The 25,744-nt window shown below is 45.2% G+C and overlaps 1 protein-coding gene across 3 annotated transcripts in view; it reads left to right on the top strand.

The window, feature by feature from the left end:
• LOC111963820 (receptor-type tyrosine-protein phosphatase gamma-like) overlaps positions 1 to 25,744 on the top strand; it is a 276,403-nt gene that overhangs the window by 223,019 nt on the left and 27,640 nt on the right. For 2 of the 3 annotated variants that reach the window (XM_070443523.1, XM_023987365.2), the window contains exons 5-13: positions 964 to 1,059; positions 3,405 to 3,471; positions 8,111 to 8,268; positions 12,158 to 12,356; positions 16,792 to 16,976; positions 18,874 to 18,982; positions 19,164 to 19,213; positions 19,438 to 20,206; positions 22,963 to 23,101. In XM_070443523.1, the coding sequence (XP_070299624.1) occupies positions 964 to 1,059; positions 3,405 to 3,471; positions 8,111 to 8,268; positions 12,158 to 12,356; positions 16,792 to 16,976; positions 18,874 to 18,982; positions 19,164 to 19,213; positions 19,438 to 20,206; positions 22,963 to 23,101 (1,772 nt within the window). Of the gene's footprint in view, positions 1 to 963; positions 1,060 to 3,404; positions 3,472 to 8,110; positions 8,269 to 12,157; positions 12,357 to 16,791; positions 16,977 to 18,873; positions 18,983 to 19,163; positions 19,214 to 19,437; positions 20,207 to 22,962; positions 23,102 to 25,386; positions 25,426 to 25,744 lie in introns of all 3 variants that reach the window. The other variant, XM_070443527.1, reaches the window with a different exon arrangement.

Below are 25,744 nucleotides of genomic sequence, written 5' to 3'. Positions count from 1 at the left end.
AGATTGGTTAGGTCATTATAGGTGCGCACTGGCAAAAAATTGGTGCAACCAAATCATGTGCTGGTAACATCAACTGAAAAAGTTGGGAGCACCAGTGCCACAAGTTCATCTAGAACCCTGAACATTGCTCAGTGCCTACTCATATGATTAAAGACTCGAGAGAGAGCCTAGGGAGGGAGGGAGGGAGCAACAGACGAGTTGGGAGTCATGATACAAACAAACAGGGTGAGATCGGGACACGGCGGCCACAGCCGTTTGATGAGGGGGTATCTTTTATATTCAGTTTGAGTGAGGAGTTTGTTTGTTTTCAAAACTTTGGTTGAGTTTTGATTATATCTTGCCTAGAACTTTTTTAATGGTGCTGTTCTCTCCCAGCGTTGTGGTACGCACACACACGCACACACACACACAACACACACACACACACACACACACACACACACACACACACACACACACACATAGGCCTACATGTTTTTCCTCAGAGACGACACATATGGGAGCTGTGATTAAAAGCATTAGAGCACGACCCACGGTTAGATCTTAGTGCATGAGAAGAGTATAATCCTACTGTGGATCCCTGCTCACCATGCTACTGTAAGAACAGTAGGATACAGTACATCACTGGGATGGGAGATTATGTTACTGTAAGTGCAGTGGCATACAGCATTACAGTTTAAGGCTGGGATGTGTGATTTACAGTTGGTTTGTGTGAGAGAACGAATGACAGAGAGGAGGAGGGAAATTAGAAGAAATAGTCCTTTTCATCAAATACTTCTATGACCATCGAAATCCCTACTCTTTATTTGCAAAACATCCTGCTGAAAGGACATATGTTTTGTGATTTCTTCTGACATGCTAGAGTCACTCAAGAGACAGTTCAGACTCTGGCTGTATGTGCACCTCTAACGTTCTGTCTGCACTCTCTCTCTCTCCCCTCTTTCTCTCCCCCTCTGCTCACAGATGCAGATATACCTGTACAACTCAGATGACTTTGACAGTCTCAGTGCGGCCATCAAGGAGAAGCGCATCATTGCTGCGATGGCTGTGTTTTTTGAGGTACTGTAATACTGGCTTTGGGCTGTGTTGTTGTTTGAAGAGTTCTCTTGGTCTCAGTTGTTCCCAAACACAATGAAACAGGCAGAGGCCAGGAATACAGTGCTTATTAGGAGATATGAACAACAGTACACTGATTGGAAAGCTGCTGGCTCTCTTGAGGCACATGATATCTTTATTATTTGTCGTCTCTTTCCTTCCAACTTCCCTATTATACATAACYGTCTCTCTCGGTCTCTCTCTGTTTCTCTGTCTCTCTCTCTGTTTCTTTGTGTCTCTCTCACTCATTCGCGCGCACACATTGTCCGTCTCCTGAGAGCTGTGACTCTCTGTCAGTGCCCCAGACAGGCAGGCAGCCCGACAGACCGACCGATGTCTCCAGGGAGACATTACGGTGAAAGACAAGCACAGACCGTGTCAGAGAGCAAGGGGTTCCTCTTCCGCTATCCCCTTAAACCACCACTTTGTTCTAACTTACCGTACCGCAGGCTTCCCTAAAGACCAGCACAGCCAGCCTCACACTCCGGGAATATTTCTGAAGGATAGTAAATGGCTTACAGTTAGTTTTCAGTTGTAAACATCAAGGAATATTTCTCGTTCCCTAAAGGAAAAGTATCTTAGTACCTGGTTTGTTAAAAAAAAAAACTATTGGGCAATTAGTGGTATTCTATACTGAAGAAAAATATAACTGCAACATGCAACAATTTCAAAGATTTGACTGAGTTACAGTTCATATAAAACAAATGTGTCTGTTTAAATAAATGTATTAGTCCCTAATCTATGGATTTCACATGACTGGGAATACTACAGATATGCATCTGTTGGCACGACAATGGCCCTCAGGATCTCGTCACGGTATCTGCATTCAAATTGCCATCGACACAATGCAATTGTGTTTGTTGTCCGTAGCTTATGCCTGTCCATACCATAACCCCACCACCATTGGGGACTCTGTTCACAACGTCAGCAAACCGCTCGCCCACCCAACGCCATATCAGAATTCATCCGTGAAGAGCACACTTCTCCAGTGTGCCAGTGTCCCTCAAAGGTGAGCAATTTGCCCACTGAAGTCGGTTATGACGCCGAACTGGAGTCAGGTCAAGACCCTGGTGAGGACGACGAGCAGACAGTTTGTACAGAAATTCTTCAGTTGTGCAAACCACAGTTTCATCAGCTGTCCGGGTGGCTGCTCTCAGATGATCCCGCAGGTGAAGAAGCCGGATGTGGAGGTCCTGGACTGGCGTGGTTACACATGGTCTGCATGGTTACAAATTCTCTAAAACGATGTTGGAGAGGTGGCTTATGGTAGAGAAATTAACAGTCAATTCTCGGGKAACAGCTCTGGTGGACATTCCTGCACTCAGAATGCCAACATTGCACACTCCCTCAACTTGAGACATCTGTGGCATTGTGTTATGTGACAAAACTGCATAAATGCTCACTAACAGGGATGAACATTTCTGGGATCTTTCATTTCAGCTCATGGAACATGGGACCAACAACATTTTATTTCCGCAATTAAATGAACCCTCAAATGATGACGCTTCAACCGAGCACCCTCAAGGAGGAGAGCTCCACTTTCTTTCCCTGTTTGTTTGCACGTGTGCGCTTAACCCAGCACCAACACTCCAGCTTATCACTCTCCAGCGTACACCCACGGTAATCACTGTCTAGATCAAGGTTCACTCCGCTCTGTCTGTCAGATGTTCTATTTCCTGTTCTACTATGACGATGCGGTCTATTACTTAGGAAGCACTCTACTGAAGCACTCAGAGCCACACAGAGTGGCTAGGCCAGGGTCCTTTCTCTCTCAGATCAGAGAAGCAGGCAGGTTGAAATGGGGACACAGGTGTTCCTATGTAGGTCTGTGGATAGACAGTGATGGACCTTGGGTGTATGAAGACCTAAATGCTACCACTGTGTTTCTGACAGCCTATCGCTTACAGCAATTAGCATCAGCACGCGCACACATTTATCCTGCTGAATTGCATTTTACAGAGCAGGACACACACACACACACACACCAGTTTACCATCTTTAATCGATGAGGAGGAGCTGCTTTTGGTTCCCTAAGGCTGTGTGAATGGTCACTAAGGGGGTTCATATTATTTTCCACATTCAATGCTTAGCTACATTTACTCTCATTTACACTCAGATACTTTTGCTCTTATTGGACTGACCTGAGTTAGGGAGGAGTCCCAACACCGTTTTATCCCCCCCGCTAAGCGTAAATAGGACACTGGGAATATTGGTAATAAATTATGAGTACGCTGAACTGAGTGTGGGTACTGTAACTGCTGTTCTGGGCTGTCCTGTAAAAGAGCCTGTCTCTTGTTCGGTGTCGTCAGGTGGGGCGGCGAGTCAATCCAGCCGTAGAGCCCATCATCCAGGGACTGAAACGGGTCGTACACCACGGTGAGTAAACCCCTGGCACTCACACTACTACTGTCACACACACACTCACGTGCGCACGCACACACTCGATCTCGCTCTTGCTCTCAGCAGTTTGCTGCGTTCTCACTGTGATGTTGTTCGGCAGCCGTAGTTCTATAGCACTTCTCACTTAGCCTTTAAACTACAGAGCATCAGTAGAGCACCAGGTTCTCAGTCGTCACACGGAAACATTGATATACAGACACACTAACGGATTGCTAGAGGACCTAGGCGTCATCGCTTTCACCAAAGAGGGCTTTCAGTCACGTACAAGAGCATTGAATGAATGTCGACAGGAAACATACACAACTAAAAAAAGAGAGAGAGAAATGATTTCCCAAGGACATAGTTGTTTGTGAGGTTAATGCGAAGTGATTGCTTCAGACCTCACACGTCTCCCAGACTTAGAGATTCCGTGCCTCTCGTCTGGTCATCCATCGGTTTGTTCAGGCTTTTGAAGATACTTAACCTTGGTGGTCATTTTTATTCCCAAATTAGTATGACCACAAGCTCTGAGCCCGGTCTTGCATCAAGACGAAGGCAGCACAGTGAGCTACCACRGCTCCCTGCTTCTCTGTGTAGCGCCGCAAAGAAGAGACGGAACAGTTAATTGCATCTAAGCCTCAATTAGTCAACGCTCCATCGCTTGCTCACATACACACACACAGACAGAGAGAACTTTCACAGCGGCAACATCAGATGCACGCTTGCTTGCACCATTAATCTTTAATGCTAGGGGGAGACAGATGTGCCTAGCTGCAGTGCGTGTTGTATGAAATCAGAGTTGGTGTGAGCTGCGAGCGGAGTGTGGTTGGAAGCTGGTGTCTCTACAAACATGCGTTATGTCGTGTCTCTACCTGTCCATTTAAATGTGCTTTAGCATGTGTCCATAATACTTTGGTCCATCCACACACACACACAGTTGTGTGTGTGTGTGTGTGTGTTGTGTGTGTGTGTGTGTGTGGTGTGTGTGTGGATGGAGCCAAAGTATTGTTGTGTGGTGTGTGGTGTGTGTGTGTGTGTGTGTGTGTGTGTGTGTGTGTGTGTGTGTGTGTGTGCGCCCGCACGCTTTGTGTGTACCAACACATACGGCTGGTTTAACAATGTGCTACTGACGTGGTTCTCTTTATGTGGGTCAACTCAGAGACGGAGAGAAGACGTGTTAATGGAGGAACGGAATAAACTGAGAGCATATAGCCGTAAAATGCAGACCTCTTTACTCATGCTGATTAATCTCACACAACTGTATCCTTCGTGCTTCTCTGGGTCTCTCTCCCATTCATTACACTGACTCCCTATACTGGATGATCTGCCATGGCTGGAACAGGGCAAAAATGTGGCTAGCATGCAGGCGGTATCGCTTGATTTAGATGTGTAAAGTGGTTACTCTGTGAGGTAGGCCAATCAAGTCACTACACATGGTCTCCCGAACACAGATCAAGCCTACTCCTAGGATTTAAAAGCATGCTCCGTAGAGAATCTCCAATTAAAGTGTTTTTAGATCAGGAATAGGCCTCCGGTAAACCGCCCTCGGTGTTGAGCATTCAGACTTGTGTTGAATCTAGAGGCCCTCCTTGTTGGAGGAAGGGCTGGGTCCGGTCAGCCTGGGTTGTGGTGTTGTTTTGATGGTCAAAGGGAGGCTCCTGGCCCTCTAGCTGGGTAATTAGGCTGCGTCCCAAATGGCACGCTATTCACTACGTAGTGCACTACTTTTGACCACAGCCCTATTGACCACGYCCCATAGGGCTCTGGTCAAAGGTAGTGCAATACATAGGTGATAGGGTGCCATTTGGGATGCACATTTAATGTCTTCTCTTCTAGCGGGGTGGCGGTGGCAGGGTTTCCGCTAGCTTGTTAGCCTCAGCCATCCATCCATCAGCAGGTCTGAGGCAGCGCCATGATACAGCTGTGCTGTCTGAGGGCAGGCGGGTAGTAGAGATGCGGTGAATACTGAAGCAGCTCACGATAAGTATGTTGTACAGTCACGTCCACTTTCCGTCCCATGTCCCACCCGCGCTCCATAGTTCACAGTGAGGCGCCCTCCTCATCCTTCGATAGAAACCTACATGACAGTTAGAAGGTTCTTCCACGTACCAGATGACATGGTTTATATCTCAACCCCAAGTTTAGTGTCCTGTTGCCACTCCAGATTGTCTGCAGGCCCCACTTGACTACTCCAGAATTTCTCCAGCGCCCACTTGACTACCCCGATTGTCTCAAGCGCCCACTTTACTACCCTGGATTGTCTTCAGCCTCCACTTTACTACCCCGTATTGTCTTCAGCCTCCACTTGACTACACCGATTGTCTCTAGCTCCCACGTTACTACCACAGATTGTCTTCAGCCTCCACTTTACTACCCCAGATTGTCATCAACCTCCACTTTACTACCCTAGAATGTCTTCAGCCTCCACTTTACTATGCCAGATTGTCTCCAGATCCTAGCTACCTTACTACCCCTACATCAAATGTGTCAAACAAGCCAATTCAATCTGGCACAAATAGTTTTTCCCCAGAAAAAAACCCATCTCAGTCGACATTTAAATGTGACCCACCACCTTGATTCGGACTTTTGTAGGAACATTTAAAAAACATTTTTTTTTTTACATTGGATAAAAGTAGAGACTCAGAGCTAGAAAATTGTATACCATATACTGCAGTTGAGGAACAATGGAAAATAATTCTGCTTTGAAAGTTGATAAACTTGTAACCTCACTTTTGAGAAAATGGCTGTTGAATTTTTGGTACGCTTACTGGAGAGCTCTTCTTTGTCTACACCCATTCAGCATCGTTCACACCCTCTTAAGCCTTAGCCCCACCCARCTCTAACGATTCACATGTGAGGCCATGTGCTAAACAGAGTGAGCTAAACAATGAACCATAATGCCAACCCACACTACTAGCAATACAAACCGTGCATGAATCTGCAGGTAGCTAAAGCTAACCAACTAGGTTCAATGTTTGCTATTTAGCTAACATTAGGCTATAACTAGCAATGCAAATAGCTTTCTGAGATACTAATAAAATTACTACACAGATCATACACGTAACGTTAGCTAGCGAGACAGCCAGCTAACGTTAGCTAGCTAGCTAACAGTACGTTGAAAATGACTTTCTGACAAAATTACAAAGGAATAATATCTGAAAATGTATCTAGACTCTTACCAGTATACATAGATGAACGCTTCTCCCTCTCTGTCATGGATACCATGGTTGCCCTTAGTTTGAAGATGTAATCCGTAGACAGATGTTTTATACAACAGCCTTCTGTGTTCTCTTTTCGACTCCCTCCTCATTTGCAATCATACTCTGCTTCCACTGGGCCTTCCACTGATTTCAAAACTTGATCAACTTCTTCCGTGACAACAACACTGTTGATAGTCATTTATTCCCCTTAACTGTCATCAGAAGACTCTACATTGTCTTGTTCAATGAAAATGTTTTTACCTAAATGAGGGATTTGTTAATCTTCTGAGTCAGAGAGAGTCAGCACGGCAAGATCGTCCTCCAGAAAGTAGTCCATCACACATTTTTCCGTCTGATCTTTGTCGATAGTTGCTGTTCAATTCAGGGCAGCAATGTTGAGAGCAGTATCAACACTTTTGCAGTTCAGTTCTCTATGATATATTTCAAAAAAGCCTTGGTAGGAAGAATTATCCACACATACTGAGCAGCTCATGTTATAGACAGAAGCACGCTACGTGGCAGACCAATCCGACCTCATCTCTCGGCATGTCCAGCCCAACTATTATATCAGCCAATCATGGCTAGCGGGAAGGTTCTTGGCTTTTTCCATGGCACAACCAACTAGTCTAACAATTGTATTTGTATTTACAGATGGCATACACTTTTTTATGTTCCAGAAAACATTTTTGCCAAATAACTCATTTTGGTCAACAACAAAAAAAGGTTTACTGTCAAATGTCTTACCTGTGAAGTAGTGATGTGCGAAATACACCTAGCTGTGTAGAATTGATAATGGACCTACTACAATTATAGTCTCTTCACTCTACCCAGCTTGCTAACAGTCATTAAAAAAAACTAGACAGTCAGGGAACCATGAAAATTCCAAAAGCGATGGATGGATAACTATTTTTTATATATATTGTTTTACACATTTTGACCTCCGGACCTTGGTGAAGACTGAATGTGTTATTTCATAGTTTTGATGTCTTCACTATTATTCTACAATGTAGAAAATAATAAAATACAGGAAACCCTTGAATAAYTAGATGTGTCCAAACTTTTGACTGGTAATGTGTGTCAGTTGTTAATAAACACAGAACTGTCTACCTCGTTTAAAATGAAATACTAGACATGTGAGGTAAATAAATCCACTATATTCTAAACATGTGGTGATTGAAAAAGGCGTAAAGATACAATATAATGTATGCATTTTCTATTTAATTATGTGGGGATAATTATGCCTGCACTTTGTTTACATTGTGTGGGTCGCTCAGTGTGTACTGTGTGTGGGCTGTGGGTATGGCTGTGTTTGAATGTGTTTCTCTGTGTTGATGTGTGAGTTCCTGTGTCCTCTCTCCCCTCAAGAGWAGGATGCAGTGTTAGTGTGTGTTTCTCTGTGTTAATATGTGTTTATGTGTTCTCTCTCCACCCTCCAGAGAAGGAGACATTCCTGAGTTCATTCGTCCTGAGGGATCTGCTACCATCATCGTTGGGGAGTTACTACCGATACACAGGCTCTCTCACCATCCCGCCCTGCAGCAAGGTGGTCGAGTGGATCATCTTATCCAGACCCCTTTTCCTCTCCCACTCACAGGTCAGTTACACATGCACAGACACATACACACTATCATCCCACTGTTTCTATACACCCACCTACTTCTCCCCTATTCCCCTACTCCCCTCCTTCTCTCCTTCCTCCTCCTCCTTCTCTCCTTCCTCCTCCTCCTTCTCTCCTTCCTCCTCCTTCTCTGTGTATCAAACATTATAGTCCAGGTAGCAGGTAATGGACTCTAACAGATATTTATGTAACTTTCAAAATTCTTTGTCAGTTTACAATTGTACAATTTATGCTCCCCACGTATAAAAACTGCTGGAAAGCCCCGAATGCAATATTGTAATTTTTATGACTCACACGGTGGAGGGAGCATATTTGCCTGGTAGGCCGCCGCTACTGTTACATGGTGGAGGACATATTGCCTGTAGCCTACTGTACATGGTGAGGAACATATTGCCTGTAGCGCTACAGTAGAGTCGTGGCCAAAAGTTTTGAGAATGCACAAATATAAATTTTACAAAGTCTGCTGCCTCAGTTTGTATGATGGCAATTTGCATATACTCCAGAATGTTATGAAGAGTGATCAGATGAATTGCAATTAATTGCAAAGTCCCTCTTTGCCATGCAAATAACTGAATCACAAAACAATTTCCATGCATTTCAGCCCTGCCACAAAAGGACCAGCTGACATCATGTCAGTGATTCTCTCATTAACACAGGTGTGAGTGTTGACGAGGACAAGGCTGGAGATCACTCTGTCATGCTGATTGAGTTTGAATAACAGACTGGAAGCTTCAAAAGGAGGGTGGTGCTTGAATCATTGTTCTTCCTCTGTCAATCTGGTTACCTGCAAGAAAACATGTCCGTCATCATTGCTTTGCACAAAAAGGGCTTCACAGGCAAGGATATTGCTGCCAGTAAGATTGCACCTAAATCAACCATTTATCGGCCATCAAGAACTTCAAGGAGAGCGGTTCAATTGTTGTGAAGAAGGCTTCAGGGCGCCTCACGAAAGTCCAGCAAGCGCCAGGACCGTCTCCTAAAGTTGATTCAGCTGCGGGATCAGGGCACCACCAGTACAGAGCTTGTCAAGAATGGCAGCAGGCAGGTGTAGTGCATCTGCATGCACATTGAGCGAAGACTTTTGGGGGACAGACTGATATTCAGGGACAGACTGATATTCTGCAAAAGGTACAGGGATGGACTGCTGAGGACTGAGGTAAAGCATTTTCTCTGATGAATCCCCTTTCCGCATTGTTTGGGGCATCCGGAAAAAAGCTTGTCGGAGAAGACAAGGTGAGCGCTACCATCACTCATGTGTCTGCCAACAGTAAAGCATCCTGAGACCATTCATGTGTGGGTGTGGAGGGGAGTGGGCTCACTCACAATTTGCCTAAGAACACAGCCATGAATAAAGAATGGTACAAACACTTCCTCCGAGAGCAATCTCCCAACCATCCAGGAACAGTTTGGTGACGAACAATGCCTTTTCCAGCATGATGGAGCACCTTGCCATAAGGCAAAAGTGATAACTAAGTGCTCGGGGAACAAAACATCGATATTTTGGGTCCATGGCCAGGAAACTCCCCAGACCTTAATCCCATGAAATTGGTAGGTCAATCCTCAAGAGGCGGGTGGACAAACAAAACCCACAAGTTCTGACAAACTCCAAGCATTGATTATGCAAGAATGGGCTGCCATCAGTCAGGATGTGGCCCAGAAGTTAATTGACAGCATGCCAGGGCGGATTGCAGAGGTCTTGGTAAAAGAAGGGTCATGCAATGATTTGATAATTCATGTATTGTCAATAAAAACCTTTGACACTTATGACATGCTTGTAATTATACTCAGTATTCCATAGTAACATCTGACAAAAATATCTAAAGACACTGAAGCAGCAGACTTTGTGAAAATTAATATTTGTGTCATTCTCAAAACTTTTGGCCACGACTGTACATGTGGGAGGAATATATTGCCTGTTGCTACTGTACAATGTGGAGGAACATATTGCCTGTTGCCTACTGTACAATGTGGAGGAACATATTGCCTGTTGCCTACTGTACATGTGGAGGAACATATTGCCTGTGCCTACTGTACAATGGGAGGAACATATTGCTGTTGCCTACTGTACAATGTGGAGGAACATATTGCCTGTTGCCTACTGTACAATGTGGAGGAACATATTGCCTGTTGCCTACTGTACAATGTGGAGGACATATTGCCTGTAGTCTACTGTACAATGTGGAGGAACATATTGGCCTGTTTGCCTACTGTACATGTGGAGGAACATATTGCCTGTAGTCATACTGTACATGGTGGAGGAACATATTGCCTGTAGTCTACTGTAAGCATGGTTGGAGGCAACATATTGCCTGTAGTCCTAACTGTCATGGTGGAGGAACATATTGCCTGTAGTCTACTGTACATGGTAAGCTGTAGGTGGCACTTCACTTTTTAGTATGGAAAATGGCTGTGATGATTTTTTTTACAATATTCACAACATATTGACYCAATTGCAYTCTTTATAGAATACAAATCTAATTTGATCATTTACATGTGGAAATACATATTTGAGTGAACATTAGCAAGCCAACAGCAGATTAGATTAAACAGGAAGTGAATTATCTCCTCCCTCTCCCCCCGGTTTTAGCTTGTGGCTATCACCGTCTAGCTGGCTAGGTTTAGGATATTTACTAGCCCATACCAGTGACAAACTTAGCTATGTTATCGACATATGGCATTACACAAACAAAATCTAGCTCTCTTATTTTGCCAGATAGAAAGAAATAGKCACAAATTCATTCAGAGACGGAGGAAGACGATGGCTAGCTATAGCAAGCTAACGTTAGCAGCTGCCTCTTCAACAAGAAGCAACTGTGACAACATTGATTTTAAGATTTAAAAAAAAAATATATACTTCTCCATTGAGCAAAATCCACAATCCACCCCTCCAAAGAAAGCATGGCTCTTGAGTTTCCCCGAAATGCCACCACATCCATGGTCGGATCTACGACCGAAGCGTTGCGTTTCAGTTTAGCCCGCATAGAAAACTCCACCGGAACCTGGKCAAATTACCACAAAGCACAGCCCCCACAAACACCTTGAAAACCTACTCTATACAGTAACCTCCGTCGCAGCCAAAACTACTCTTTCCRATAGTACAAGCCTATCTATAGCAGGGTATCCCAAACTCTGTCCTCGGGCCCCCTCTGGGTGCACGTTTAGTTTCTTGCCCTAAACAGCTGATTCAAATCATCTAATCTTGACGATGGGTTGGTTATTTGAATCAGCTGTGTAGTGCTAGGGCAAGAACCAAAACGTGCACCCAMCGTGGTGCAGGCTTTTCAATCCCCTCTGACACCAGGTTGACTATTACGCACCAAACCAGGGCTGTTTAATGTCTTTGTACTGTATGTCCAACACTTGGTTATACACACATCTATTGACATATCCACATATAATTTCCTTGAGTGTACAGTACATATTTGAAGAGCTCCGGACGAGATATGTCCATAAACTTGCAGCAGAGGACACATCCTTTGTTCTGTATTGGTTAGCGGGATGGAACGTATTGACTGTGTTCTGCGATGTTTTATGGCGTTCACAGATGGTCTCTTATGAATCTGTAATTCATTTCTCCGTGCGTCCATGATTCCAGCCGATCATAATGTGTAGTCATTACAGCGCTCTGTAGGAAATCAGTCAAAGCCATCCATGTCAGCAGATTGGCCCCATTGAAATGTTACACACTCCTCGGGCCAGTTGAGCGGAACAGCAGCCCGTTCATGTCCTTTACTTCAGGGACACCCCTTCCACCCAGCACACACGCAAACGCACATAAACACACACACACGCGCAACCACCCCTGCTCATGCCTTACTGAAGACCATCTCTCTCTCTCTCTCGCTCCCTCTCTCTCTGTGTTTAGCTGGAGGCGTTCTACTCCATCTTCACCACGGAGCAGCAGGACCATGTGAAGTCAGTAGAGTACCTGAGAAACAACTACAGACCCCTCCAGGACCTGGACAACCGGGAGGTGTTGAAGTCTGCTGTTAAAGATGCCTGGCAGAGGGACCTGACCGACAACCTGGGACTGGGTACAGATGGCACCACAGACGCATCCAGAGGTACCACAATACACAGTCTCTTCTAGTTAGTCAGTCAGTCAGTCAGAGACGCCTGCTTGACAGCCTGGGGACAGACCCCCACGGCACCACAGACGCATCCAGAGGGACCACTACACCTGATCTGACCTTATGCTGACTCTCACTCTGTCACTCAGTCCCTGTCATTTTTCCATACCATGTATTAACTCATACTCACTCACTCATACAGACTTTCAGTTATTTATTGCCTTTCTCTCTCTTTGGATAAAATCATTTTTTCTTGCTTTATTTTCCATCACAAACATTGTTAGTTGAGGCTCCGCTAAAACCGCTCGAGTCCATCCATCCAGAAAGGCTCCTGCCTCTTTAAACGTGGGCTCTCTCTTTGTTTTGAGTGTGGCTAGTAGAGAGAATTGATCAGGTGCGCTTGTGATGAAGTGGGAGCTAGCGTTGTAATGGGCTGCATCAGTATTCATCATTAATATGCACACTAAAAATAAAGCCATACAAATTAAGTTGTGAAATTGCTTTTGTGGCAATTATGTCAGTTGAGGGGATGGGTGGAACAAGTCCTGGACCAACAAACGTCTCTCTCTCTCTCTCTCTCTCTTTTTATATTATTAATGTATCTCTCATTTCTCTCTCTCTCATCCCTCCCACTCTCCCTCATTTCTATCTTGTTCTCTCTCCCTTCTCTTCCTCTCATCTTTCTATCGCCATTTCCTCCTCCATTTGTCCCATTTTCTCTCTCCTCGCTCTCATAAGACGACTCTGAACACAGGGTTTAGTATGAGGGAGCCGCTCTCCTCTGCGTTTAACTCCTCTCCTCCTCTCCTTTCTTCCTCTCTTCTCTCCTCTCCTCTGCTCTGAATGTGGAGAGGTGTGTGTCTGCGCCCTCTTTTCTGGCTTGCGGATGATACGGTGAATGATGATTATGGTGGTTGATGAGGGTCATAATGCCCTCAACTGGTGAATGTCATGTGTAGTGTCGAGCTCTCGAAGCAGTAACAGAGAACTTCCATTAGGCATCAGTCACAGTGTGTTTCTCAACCTAACCATCTCTTTTTCATCCTCCCCACCTCTACTCGCTATGCCTTCTCCTTTCCCTTCTCTTTCCCTGCATGCCTCTCTCTCTCTCTCTCTCTCTCCCCCCTCACACCCCATCTCCATTTCATATTTTATACATCATATGTTTCCAGTGATTTAGAAAGTTTGCTTACAAAATAGTTGCGACATTTACCTGCTATGGTGCGTTTCCATTAAACTGCATTTCCATTGGTCTGATAAAAACAGCTGGACGTAATGATGTCACAACTAAAAAAAAAAATTAAAAAAAACTTAGGCAAATTGACAGCATCCTGTATGGCTGCTCCCACCTATCTGTTTCATATCTCAGGAAGCCTGCAAAAGCCAGCACGGATAGAATACAAGAACTGACTAATATTTTCCATATTCTAATAATATCGCCACGGACCGTGRCATGGTGAAACTTGCACTCGTGTAGACCTGAAATAATTGGATGGTGAAACTTTTACCCAGCCAGCCAACCAGAAAAGCAAAGCAAGCAAAGCGTTTCAGGGATTCTTGAAAGTCAAGTCAATCCTTGTCTTGCAAAGAAACGTTATTTTTTATAGCCTAGTTTTTATTTTTTGGGGGATTTAGCGACCAGAAGGTTTTTAGAATGAAATGTGGAGTGGAGATTTATAGTTACGGGATGATCATGTGCCCCATGTACCTTTTATTCTGCAATCATTATSAGTTTCCATCATCATTTGTCGCAATAAAAAAAAGTATGCAAAAAAATCCACCCCGTTAAACAGATAAAAATGTTGTCGATCTTTAGAACATTTCTCATATAGCTGCCGTTTCCATTACACATGCCGCAATGTTGTCGTTTTTTTCAAAAAAATGCATTTGTTGAATAAACCCGACTATTCACACTACTTTTATATCATTTTCTCTGTAGTGGAAAAAGGGAGAAATCTCAGACAGACAGACACACCCTCAATAAAACACATAATGATATTTGGTCCCTGTCCAGTGCCCATACTGTGGCCTACAGCACCACCTTGAGGTTATGTATAGTACTGCTCAAGGATTCCTTCATACACAGGAAATGGCAATGGTTACAGAATAGACAGCTTGCCTTACCATCAATGTAATAGTGGCTCCCCTTGAGTGATTCTGAATGTGTCTACTACTTCCTTTGAACCTGTATTTCTGTCTCTATGGTATCACTGTTGCTGCCATTGAAAACCAAGCCTTGTGTTATCCAACTTGTACCGCTCAGAATATGTGTCATGATGTTCAATTTCTCATGGTAACAAAGTGGTATGGTTTTATTGCAGCCAGATAAGTAGTTGCGGCTCTTGTGGCTTGGGAAGCCTCCTCATTCATGTTTTCCTTTTCATGAGGTTGTCTAAAGCTGTTTTTTGTCCTCCTCCAGTCTACAGCCACTGGTCTCTCCATCCATCTCTTTATTCCTCCACCCATCCATCTCTCCATGGCTCCAACCCATCTATCTATCTATCAATCTCTTCATCTCTCCACCCCTCCATCTCTCTATCCCTCCTTACTCCATCCCTCCATCCAGTACCCCAGAGACTGGTTGGTTGGACTATGCCAGAGCCCTGTGTGTTAAGGCCTGGGGCCTAGTGTCTTTATGAGCGTATGTGTTCTTTCAGTCTGTTTGAAGCTACTCCTCAGGAAACCAACAGCTGGATGAGTCAGCAGTCAGACAGTAATAAAATATTGAGCTGCTCCTCAGGCTGCCTGCCTGCATCCCACGCACGTAACACACACACGCATGCATACAAACGCACGCACACAAACACACACACAAACCTAACCATGAACCTAACCACTAACCCATTTCCTTAACCCTAATTATAACCCTAACTCTAATTGTAACCCTAAACCTACCCCTTAAGGTTAAAATAGCAGTGGTGTAAAGTACTTAAGTAAAAATACTTTAAAGTACTACATTAGTCGTTTTTTTTTGTGTATCTGTACTTTACTTTACTATTTATATTTTTGACATCTTTATATTTTTATTTCACTACATTCCTAAAGAAAATAATGTACTTTCTACTCCATACATTTTCTCTGACACCCAAAAGTATTTGATGTATTCCATACATTTTGAAGGATTAGCAGGACAGGAACATTTTTCAATTCACGCATCAGTACTGGTCATCCCTACTGCATCTGATCTGGCGGAATCACTAAACACAAATGCTTTGTTTGTAAATTACGGGTGTGTTCGTCAATTCAATCTGGCGCTCTGAGCATCCGTGAATTCAGAGCGTTGTCAGATTATTCGTTCGTATCGCTCTCGGYGCGTTCAGAGCGCACACTGGATGCTCTGGCCAATGAGTAGCGTTGATTCAAGCGTTCTGACCTCACAACGGCAGTCAAGCACCGAAGCTATCATTGGCTAGCTTGCTAGCTACTTCCAGACACAAATGAGAGAACACCTCACTCTGACCGCTTTACTCTGAGCTGGTTATTTTCAATTTCATGTTATCCAGAGCGTTGGTGACTGTAACTGTGCTGCTGGCAACCATTTAATTACACTTTTTTTGCAGACGTTTACTGACACCGGCCGTATTCAAGGAGTGTTGAGTGTTGATAAATTAATCTGTTATTCTGCCCTCTGGCACACTCAGACGAGAGGGCTCTGAAATCGGAATATATAGACAGAGCGAATTTACGAACGCAGTGTTGGAGTGTGCCCCTGGCTATCCATACATTTTAAACAAGAAAATTGTGACGTTTGGTTTGCTTAATATAATGAATTTGAAATGATTTATACTTTTACTTTTGTATATTTTAGTATATTTTAGCAATTACATTTACTTTTGATACTTAAGTATATTTACAACCAAATACTTTTAGACTTTTACTCAAGTAGTATTTTACTGGGTGACTTTCACTTTTACTTGAGTCCTTTTCTATAAAGGTATCTTTACATTTACTCAAGTATGACAATTGGGTACTTTTTCCACCACTGTCCTTTGTCCTCATGGGGATGTGGGAAATTCCATGTTTTACTATCCTTGTGGGGCCTTTTGGGGATTTTAGGTCCTGATAAAGATAGAAGAACCACACACACACACACACACACCGCTTGCCATCATCAGAACGGACTGCTATGATGTAAAAACAGCCAGCAGTCCGCCGCTCCGAGCAAGGCCTTCTATTTTTACCTGTTTGTTTGTCGGTGTCACCATTGCTTCATTTGTAAGAAAAACAAGCCCCTCAAGGCTCTCTCTCTTCTCTCTCTCTCTCTCTCTCCCCGCTCTTCTTATATCTCTCTCTCTCTCTTCTATCCTCTTCCACTCAGGGTGGTTTTTATGTGACTTATGAGTCATTTGTTGAGTCACCTTTTTTCTCCTTTCTCAATCCATCCCTCTCCTCATTCTCCCCCCCTCCATCCCTCTCCCTTCCTCACCAGTCTGTAGCAGTGCCCCGGTCAACATGAAGATCCAGCCACTGAACGGCACTGCCCTGGTGGTGAGCTGGCAGCGCCCGCTAGTAGTTTACCACCCGCCTATCACCAGCTTCATGGTCTCCTACAGCTGGGTGAAGAGTGATGTGGCCTACGAGAAGACCTTCACCAAGACTGGGGACCAGAACATGGTGAGACACAGATAGACAACACTGTGCAGTTTATAAGAAAACAAGCGTTTTCCCTGGTAAGAAACTATTCCGCTGCCGTACTCAGGACCAGGAGTTTTCACTAACCTTGTGGTCTGACCAGGAACAACTCTGTGTCCTAGTTATAGCCCAGAGTTAGGTCCTGGTCAGGTCAGGTCAACCAGAAAAAAACGAGTGTGTCTGTCAGTCGGTCACAGTCACCTGGCTGGAAATAGACACTCCAAGCCTGTCTCACACACACTGCACTGATGACTCCCACTGTGACGTGTCTGTTGGTGGGCTCAACTCCCTCCAGTGTCAGCGAGAGGTGAGATGGACACTTCCTCTGTCTGATACGGTGACTATAATCTGTGAACTGGGTGAAGTCATGTTTTTTATTTTTTTAAAGACACATGATGTCTTTAAAAAAATAAAAAACATGACTTCACCCAGTTCACGCTGTCTGCTTGTTGATATATTTCCTGCCCTCACATTAGTTACTTGGATGTGTTGATTTTTTAGACATGCCAAATGGAGACTAAAGCGCCCAACTCTGATGTCTTTCATCCTCTAAAAATATGTTTTGAGATGAGGCCAGACAGAGGAGGCTTTGAACGATCATTTCATAAAAAATAAAAACATACACAGCAGGAGAGACGCTGTCTGAAGAGAGACGCTGTCTGAAGAGAGACGCTGTCTGAAGAGAGACGCTGTCTGAAGAGAGACGATGCAGAGACATTTCCTTGACATCCATCTCTCTTTGGCTACACTCAATCACCACCATCTCTCTCTCTCTCTCTCTTCCTTTGCCAAGTCCCTCCTTCTCCTCCCTCTCGTCAGCCCCCTCTTTCTATTCTCTGCCCACTTAATTTTCATTTTTATTTTCAATCTCCGTACCCGGACCCCCTTTATCAGGGTCACATCAGGGACCCGCAGGCTTCCTGCAATCACAATTGAATCAATTGAAAACCACTCAAGCCCTTAGTTTCACTTCCCCCTTCTCTCATCTCCCCTTCGGCCGATGCAATAACCTTCCATTCTGGAGACCATCTCTAATAGAATTAACTTTAACCAGAGTGGCTTCTGCTGCATCAGACAGTGAGGGATAGGTACGTTTCAGTTTCAGGCTTTATTAGTCATATGTGGTGCGGGGAACGCGTGGTATACATCGTCCAACGAAGTGCTTACTTCTCCGCAGCGCAACAACATGAAGAAATCATAGAAGGTAAGAATARYWACATAAAGTAAATGGCTCAGTAGAATAGAATAAACATTTTAGCATAAGTATAATACAGGAAGGCACAATTTATTGTCCAATTTTTACACGTGTATTGGGGAAGGGGGGGGGGGCATGTGTATAAACTGAGCAGTATAATACGAGTCTGMTAGCAGCAGTTGTGATGTGTGTGTAGCATGAATGTATATGTGTGCGTGTGCGTGACTGCATGTGTGCTAAGGTGCGGAGAATCAGAGCAGGTGGTCAGTCCAGTTCAAGTGTTCAGCAGTCTGATGGCTTGTGGATAGAAACTGTCTCTGAGCCTGTTGGTATCGGAGCATGAGGTCTGATACCATCTGCCCGACTGTAAGGTTGTGGACAGCTTGTGGCTGGGGTGTGGGTTCCTTGATGATGCTGTTTCGAGTAGATGTCCTTGATGGTTGGGAGCACGGTCCCAGTGATGTACTGGGCCGTCTTCACCACCCGCTGGAGGGTCTTGCGGTCTTAAGGACACAGTGAGGGGTACGTGAGAACACAAAGAGGGGTAGGGCTTAGGTGAAGATAAAGCAGATGTTATAGATCCCTAACATGGCTGTGAGCTGCCGGTATTGACACTCACGGATTGTAAATCATATGTGAATTGTTTCCTTAGGCCCTCTCTCTCTCGCTGTGATCAATTTACAGAAGGCGGTGATAACCCACGTGTCTTCAGACATCCTGTATCTGTTCAGAGTCCAGGCGGTGTGCCAGAGAGACCTACGCAGTGACTTCAGCCAGACACTGCTCTTCAGAGGTAATCACACCACACACCATAACACAGCATATAGAGTACAGCCCTATGAATGGAGTCACATAATCCTAACCTCCAAATAATCTTGACCTTCAAAATGATTACAGTTACTTTAATACTAACAGCAGACACTTGTCTTTGTTTCAAATGCATGTCTAACGTTTTCCTCTGTTTGCTATTCCAGCTAACACCACCAGGATATTTGAGGGAACACGGATAGTGAAAACTGGAATGGTGAGTGAAGTGGACATCATTTGTGTTGTCCAGACGATGGCGACATAGTAATTTATTTTGTGATGTGCCAGCATGATTTGATATGATGTGATACTGACTATCTCTCTCTGTCTCTCTCTGTCTCTCTCTGTCTCTCTCTGTCTCTCTCTCTCTCTGTCTCTCTCTCTCTGTGTGTGTGTGTGTCTCTGTCTCTCGCGCTCTGTGTCTCTCCCTCCCTCCCCCAGCCCACTGTCTCCCCAGCCTCCTCGGCAGACATGGCTCCCATAAGCTCCGGATCCTCTACCTGGACCTCCTCTGGCCTCCCCTTCTCCTTCGTCTCTATGGCTACAGGGGGCATGGGCCCCTCGTCCAGCGGCAGTCAGGCCACGGTAGCATCGGTGGTAACCAGCACCCTTCTGGCCGGCCTGGGCTTCAGCGGAGGGGTCATCTCCTCCCTGCCTGGCTCTCTCTGGCCCACCCAGGCCCCTGCAGCCAGCCCTGGGTCTAACCCCGGCCCGGGTCCCAGCCGCCAGCCTGCCCAACCCCAGGCCTCCACCGAGCCCCCCACAGCCCCTCAGGGTGGTTCTGACACGGACACCCCCACAGAGGAGGAGGCGGCGGGGGTGGACAGGGAGAATGAGGCGGAGGAGGGAGAGGGAGAGGAGGATGAAGGGGAAGACGACAGGAGGAGGAAGAAGAATAACAAGACAACGCCTGATGAGGTGGAGATGCATCTAAATGACAGTGTGGTCAAAGAGCCCATTTCCGCCCTCACCCCCACAGCCACAGCCAAAGAGAAAGGACAGGGGCAGGGAGAGCCTGTTGCTAACAGCACCACAGTGCCAATAAGTGGAGGGGAGGACCAACTGGTCAGAGTTGACAGTAACACAGGGCCCACTGTGGAGCCAAAGAACGACACAGCAGAGAGAGAGATACAGATTCCCCTGAGCCCAACAAGCTCCCCAAAGACTAGCGGGGAAGAGAAGAGCCTTTGGCCTTTCTCTGTCCACACTGGTGAGTAGAACTCTCTGTATAGCCCAATCTTTGGAACAAGGGGCAGATTTTAGCAATAAGACCCAAGGGGGTGTGGCATATGGCCAATATACCATGGCTAAGGGCAGTTATTTTTTGCACGACGCAAAGCAGAGTGCCTGGAATACAGCTCTTAGCCGTGGTATTTTGGAAATATTCCACAAACCCCCGAGGTGCCTTATTGCTATTATAAACTGGTTACCAACGTAATTAGAGCAGTAAAAATACATGTTTTGTCATACCCGTGCTATACGGTCTGATATACCATGGCTGTCAGCCAATCAGCATTCAGAGCTCGAACCACCAAGTTTATAATCCTCTTTTTAGCACTTCAGATATGCTTCACCATATTTAGACCTGTATAATGTCATTTTAGTTTTCTGGATCCCACTTCTCCCTTCTGCAGCATGTCATATTAAACTGTCTGTGTTTTTATAGATGTTCATATCAACAGTAAATATGAGACAGGCACGGGCACATTTGAAACATTTGCCTTGGAATCAGCTCCTGCTTCAGTATGTGGCAATGCTATATTATAGCCAGAGACAAATAGCTCCATTTCTGAGTGCTACCATAATACCACCCAGAGAGCCCTAGAGAAAGTAATGGAACTATTCTACAGCCTGAGGGGCCATTACCTAGCCTGGGGGCCATTAGTTTGGGGCATTCTCTGAGGCATATTTCAGGAACAAACTGCCTGCTTGCCTGACTTCCCACCAGGGAGAAAACAGAACGTAGTAACCAGTGTATTTGTTTTATGAATAACAATGTGTTTGTGGATGCTCCATCATACATTTCCTTATTCCTTCTGAATTAACGGATCCATTTAGTTGAGTCGTGCCCCCGGCCTGAAGGTAAACCTAGTCACTTGCCCTCCTGATGAGTCCGACTCACTCAAATTGTCTGTAAATGTATAAATATAGATTATATATTTTTTTTTTAAGTAGAGCTGAACTCATTTTTTGTTCTGAAGTGGAACTGGTTGTTTGATGGCTGAGGTATCCCGGAGTGGCCCAAATAGTCGGAATAATCTCAGGTGGATTTGTGTTTTGTGTGAAAGTGTTTGTTGTGTTTTGTGTGTTATTTATGTGTTGAATTGTTATGTGTGTTAAAGCTAAAATCCTTAATTGCTACAACCATTTTTGGACTTAATTATGATTTTTGGATTTAATGATATATATATATATACCCATTGATTCTTGAAGAATATAAGTTATAAATACGTCATGAGTTATTATTATTAGAAAAAAATGTTTTACTTTTAAACAGTCACAAAGTTGAATGGCTGTAATGGGAGAAAACTGAGGATGGATCAACAACATTATAGTTACTCCACAATACTAGCCTAAATGACAGAGTGAGAAGAAGGAAGCCTGTAAAGAATACAAATATTCCAAAACTCGGATCCTGTTTGCAAAAAGGCACTAAAGTAAAATTGCAAAAAATGTGGCAAAGAAATGCACTTTATGCCCTGAATACAAAGTGTTATGTTTGGGGCAAATCCAACACAACACATCACTGAGTACCGCTCTTCATATTTTGAAGCTTGGTGGTGGCTGCATTATATTATGTGTATTCTTCTCATTGGTAAGGACTAGGGAAGGTTTTTTTCCGGATAAAAAACCCCGGAATAGAGCTAAACACAGGCAAAATCCTAGAGGAAAATCTAGTTCAATCTGCTTCCCAAKAGGTACTGGGAGACAAATTCACCTTTCATCAGAACAATAACCTTAAACACAAGGCCAAATATACACAGGAGTTACTTACCAAGATCGAGAGCCATGCGTCCTCCAAAACACGACCCTGCCAAGCCGCACTGCTTCTTCCTTGCTTAACCCGGAAGCCAGCCGCACCAATGTGTCGGAGGAAACACCGTACAGCTGGCGATCGAGGTCAGCTTGCAGGTGCCCGGCCCGCCACAAGGAGTCGCTAGAGTGAGATGGGACAAAGAAATCCCGGCCGGCCAAACCCTCCCCTGGCCCGGGCGACTTAGACTGCTGTGGCACTCGGGAGGCCCATGGCACCCATAACTACCAGGACCAGCACACACACCGCAGGAAACCAAACCACAAAACATAAATAACGAAACGCAAAACATCCCACCCTCATCCCTGAATGGAGGACCTCAAACATTTTAGTGTACATTTGTGTATATATAATTATTCCAACACTCATCAATTCCCCTTCAGACAGCCACAGATCAACCCATCTTTCCCAATAAATCATCATTCTGACATTTCCTCTCGCAATACACCCCTCCATTCTCCCTTGGTGTCTCACTAGGGACTTGAATCTCCCCACTTGCAACATTTCTGCTGAAATGTCCTCCAAAATAAACATTTTACCGAAGAGCACAAGGATTCTTCCTATTGACTGACTGTGGTCCTTCAAATACCTCATGAGTTTAGTTCTGTCATACCCCAACAGAACCCACAATATATGCTTGATTTACTCCAATGTTTGTGACCAAGGTAAGTGTAAACAAACACTCTATAGCCTCAAAACATGGTAAAAACTAATGTTGATATCATGGATGGTCAGTCCTTGCACCCATAGCTATGTCTATATGTTATATTCTCCAGGCCAATCCCTCAGCTTTTTACCAAAACAGAGGCGGGGTGTCCACTTAGTTTATGTTTCGATTAAGGATTCAAGCTTTAAAGTGTTTTGTATGTAAATATGTTAAAGTGGTTTGTTTGTAAGTCTCCACCTCCATCCCTCCACCCCCACCCCTCCAGACAGGACCAGTGTGTCCAACATGACCCGCAGCCCTCACCCCGGGGTGGGCAGGATGGAGTGGATCGTCCCCCTGGTGGTGGTCTCTGCGCTCACTCTGCTCTGCCTCATCATGCTACTGGCTGTCCTGGTCTACTGGAGGTAAGATATTATACTATTACTGTGTGTGTGTGTGTGTGGGTGGGTGGTAGTGTCTCTCTTAACCAACCTTGCTTAATGAGCTCAGGAAAATTGTGTCTTTAACATTTGTCTGGTTTGCCACTATAACACAATGAAAGCCTTCTCAGGGCAGAGGATTGAGTTGCACCATGTTGTCCTGCACTCCTCTCCTCCTCTCCAAGTAATCAGGGGTCCCTTTTATCTCCTCATCCCCACTGCTCTGCTCAGTCACAGCTGTCAATTAACCCTCTATAACTCTGTCACAGAAACAGATAGCCCTCCTCTCTCTCCTTTACCTAATCACACTGGCCCTTGGGCCTAGTGGTCCTCACAGACACGCATTCCTGTTCGGAGTGGGGTGACCTGTCCTCTTGCACACCGGGGACATCTACTTTCCTGGGCGCGTGCGCATCCGCACGCTTCTGGCCACCGGGAACCTACTTGGTGGAGGACGACTGCTTTTTTTGGCAGCCCTCCCTCTCATCCTCCCTTTCTCCTCCCTCCATTCCTCATTCCTCTCTCCTCCCCCTTCCCTATCACGCTCATCTCTGCAGGGGGGCCAGCCCACAGGGGCCATGGTGCCGGGAGGGGGCCCAGCTGTGTGTTCATCTGCAGTGTGATGCCAACCACACGCACACACAAACACACACACACCACTCTCTTTCTCAACCCCAGTAATTACACAGGACAGGCTAATGACTGGCTACACGTGCTGCCTACTGCAGCCTAATGCACTATACAACACAATGGATCATTATTTGAGCTCCGTGTATTATGCTTGATTTATTTATACACCCGCTCTGCCTTGAGCTGTTTCATAGGAGCAAAAGCTTGGCCGGATTTTATGATTTTTTTTACGATGGAAATGTGAGGTTGATGTGCTTTCTGAGTTTAATGTCTAACTATGGCTTCCTCTCACTGGTACTGGTGATGCCATTGTGAGAGTGCGTGAGAGAGCGAGCCAATGATGTGAATGTTGGAACGAGGAAAATAGAGGATGATCAGCTCCATGGAATGCTAATTTAAGTAATTAATACATCTGTGAGTGAGTGATATATCTAGTGAATGAGTGCCGTGGTGGTATGTGATGGGAGAGGGAGAGTAGAGGGAGAGTAGCAGGGGGAGTGTGTGGGACGTGACAGCGAAAGTCTGTCTGTCTCCCTGTCTGGGCTGTGCTGGTGACGAGAGCTGACACCTCCCAGACAATGGCTTTCTCCCCTGAGGGAACAGGATCTGATGAAAGACCAGCTCGACCCGTTCACTCTCTCCTTCCTCTCCTCTCATCCCTTTCACTCCCCCATCCCTGCTCGTTCAGAAGGGAAGGAGGCCATCCAATGGAGGAGATTAAAATAGACTTTTCAGAACYCTATAGCTATTCATAATTGACGAAATGCATACATGGTCGTCATTAGCTCAGCGTCACTTTTTGTCTCTTTTTACTCCAGCGAATATGATGTGATCACTGATGAGATTACATTTATTTCACCGCGACACTCGATTTGATGTTTGTATTCGTCTTTGTGATCTGAGTTGTGTGTCAAAAGACAGTATTTGCTATTAAAGGGGAGGGCTCCATCTGTTTGGCTTGAGGATATGGTCATAGTTGGATCTCACAGATGTTTCACAGAGGTTTAACGGGGTAAACAATACATCTATATTTAACTCCGGTAGGAGAGAGTGATTCTCAGTAACCACTCAGAGTCAGGGGTTGCTAGGGAAAGAGGTGGACCAGGCTGTTTGGACTGGCGGATAATTTAGTCCAATGAAAAGGACTCGTCCTTCTYCCACGACTTCCTTCCATCTCACTCTGTCTATTTTTGAACGGGGGCCCTCTTCCCCAAGTATGGGAAGCGTTGAGAGTCCAGTGAGACAGTCTTCTAGTTCTATCCCTCCCTCCCTCTCTCGTTCCATCCATCCCCCTTTCTATCTCTGGTGGGGTTCCCCCTKCCCCGGTGTAAGGCGAGGTGGTATTGAGAGGCTGGTTAGTTAGCTCGCCACACCACACATTCTCCCTCGGGGAGTAATTAGCCAGTGGGGCAGGGATTGAGGGGGACAAGGGTATGACGCAAGCTAGGGGAGACCCTCCCCTCATTTATTCAATCTCTCTCTTTCTCTTTCTTTCCCTCTCAATTCAACTCTCTCTCTGTCTTTCTCTCCCACTCACTCTCGCTTTCTCTCCCTCTCTCTCTTCCGCGCTCCCTTCTTCTCTCCTTCTGCAAATGCCATTAGGCCACACTCCTGTTTTCTTTTCCTCCTCTCTCGACCAGAATGACCAGCATCTGCTCTCTCCTCTGCATCAAGTACCGGTAGGTAGGGGAACGTCAGTAGACAAACTGGTAGGGGAACGTCAGTAGACAAACTGGTAGGGGAACGTCAGTCGACATACTGGTAGGGGAACTCCAGTAGACAAACTGGTAGGGGAACGTCAGTAGACATACCGGTAGGAGGAACCCAGATGGGAAAAGCTGGTGTATACGGAATGGACTTGTTTCTGTGTGAGTGCAGGTGAAGGCTCTGTGAGGTTAGAGAGGGACTCCTACTACTACTGCAGCGCTCATTTTCTCCTTGCTGTCTGTCTTCCCCTCTCTCTCTCTCAAGCTGCTAGACACAGAATATGTTGGGTGA

This window comes from Salvelinus sp. IW2-2015, linkage group LG1 (genome assembly GCF_002910315.2).
Source record: "Salvelinus sp. IW2-2015 linkage group LG1, ASM291031v2, whole genome shotgun sequence".
Classification (NCBI taxonomy): domain Eukaryota; kingdom Metazoa; phylum Chordata; class Actinopteri; order Salmoniformes; family Salmonidae; genus Salvelinus; species Salvelinus sp. IW2-2015.
The sequence above is the reverse complement of the archived record's forward strand: the minus strand, read 5'-3'. Positions and strand labels throughout refer to the sequence as shown.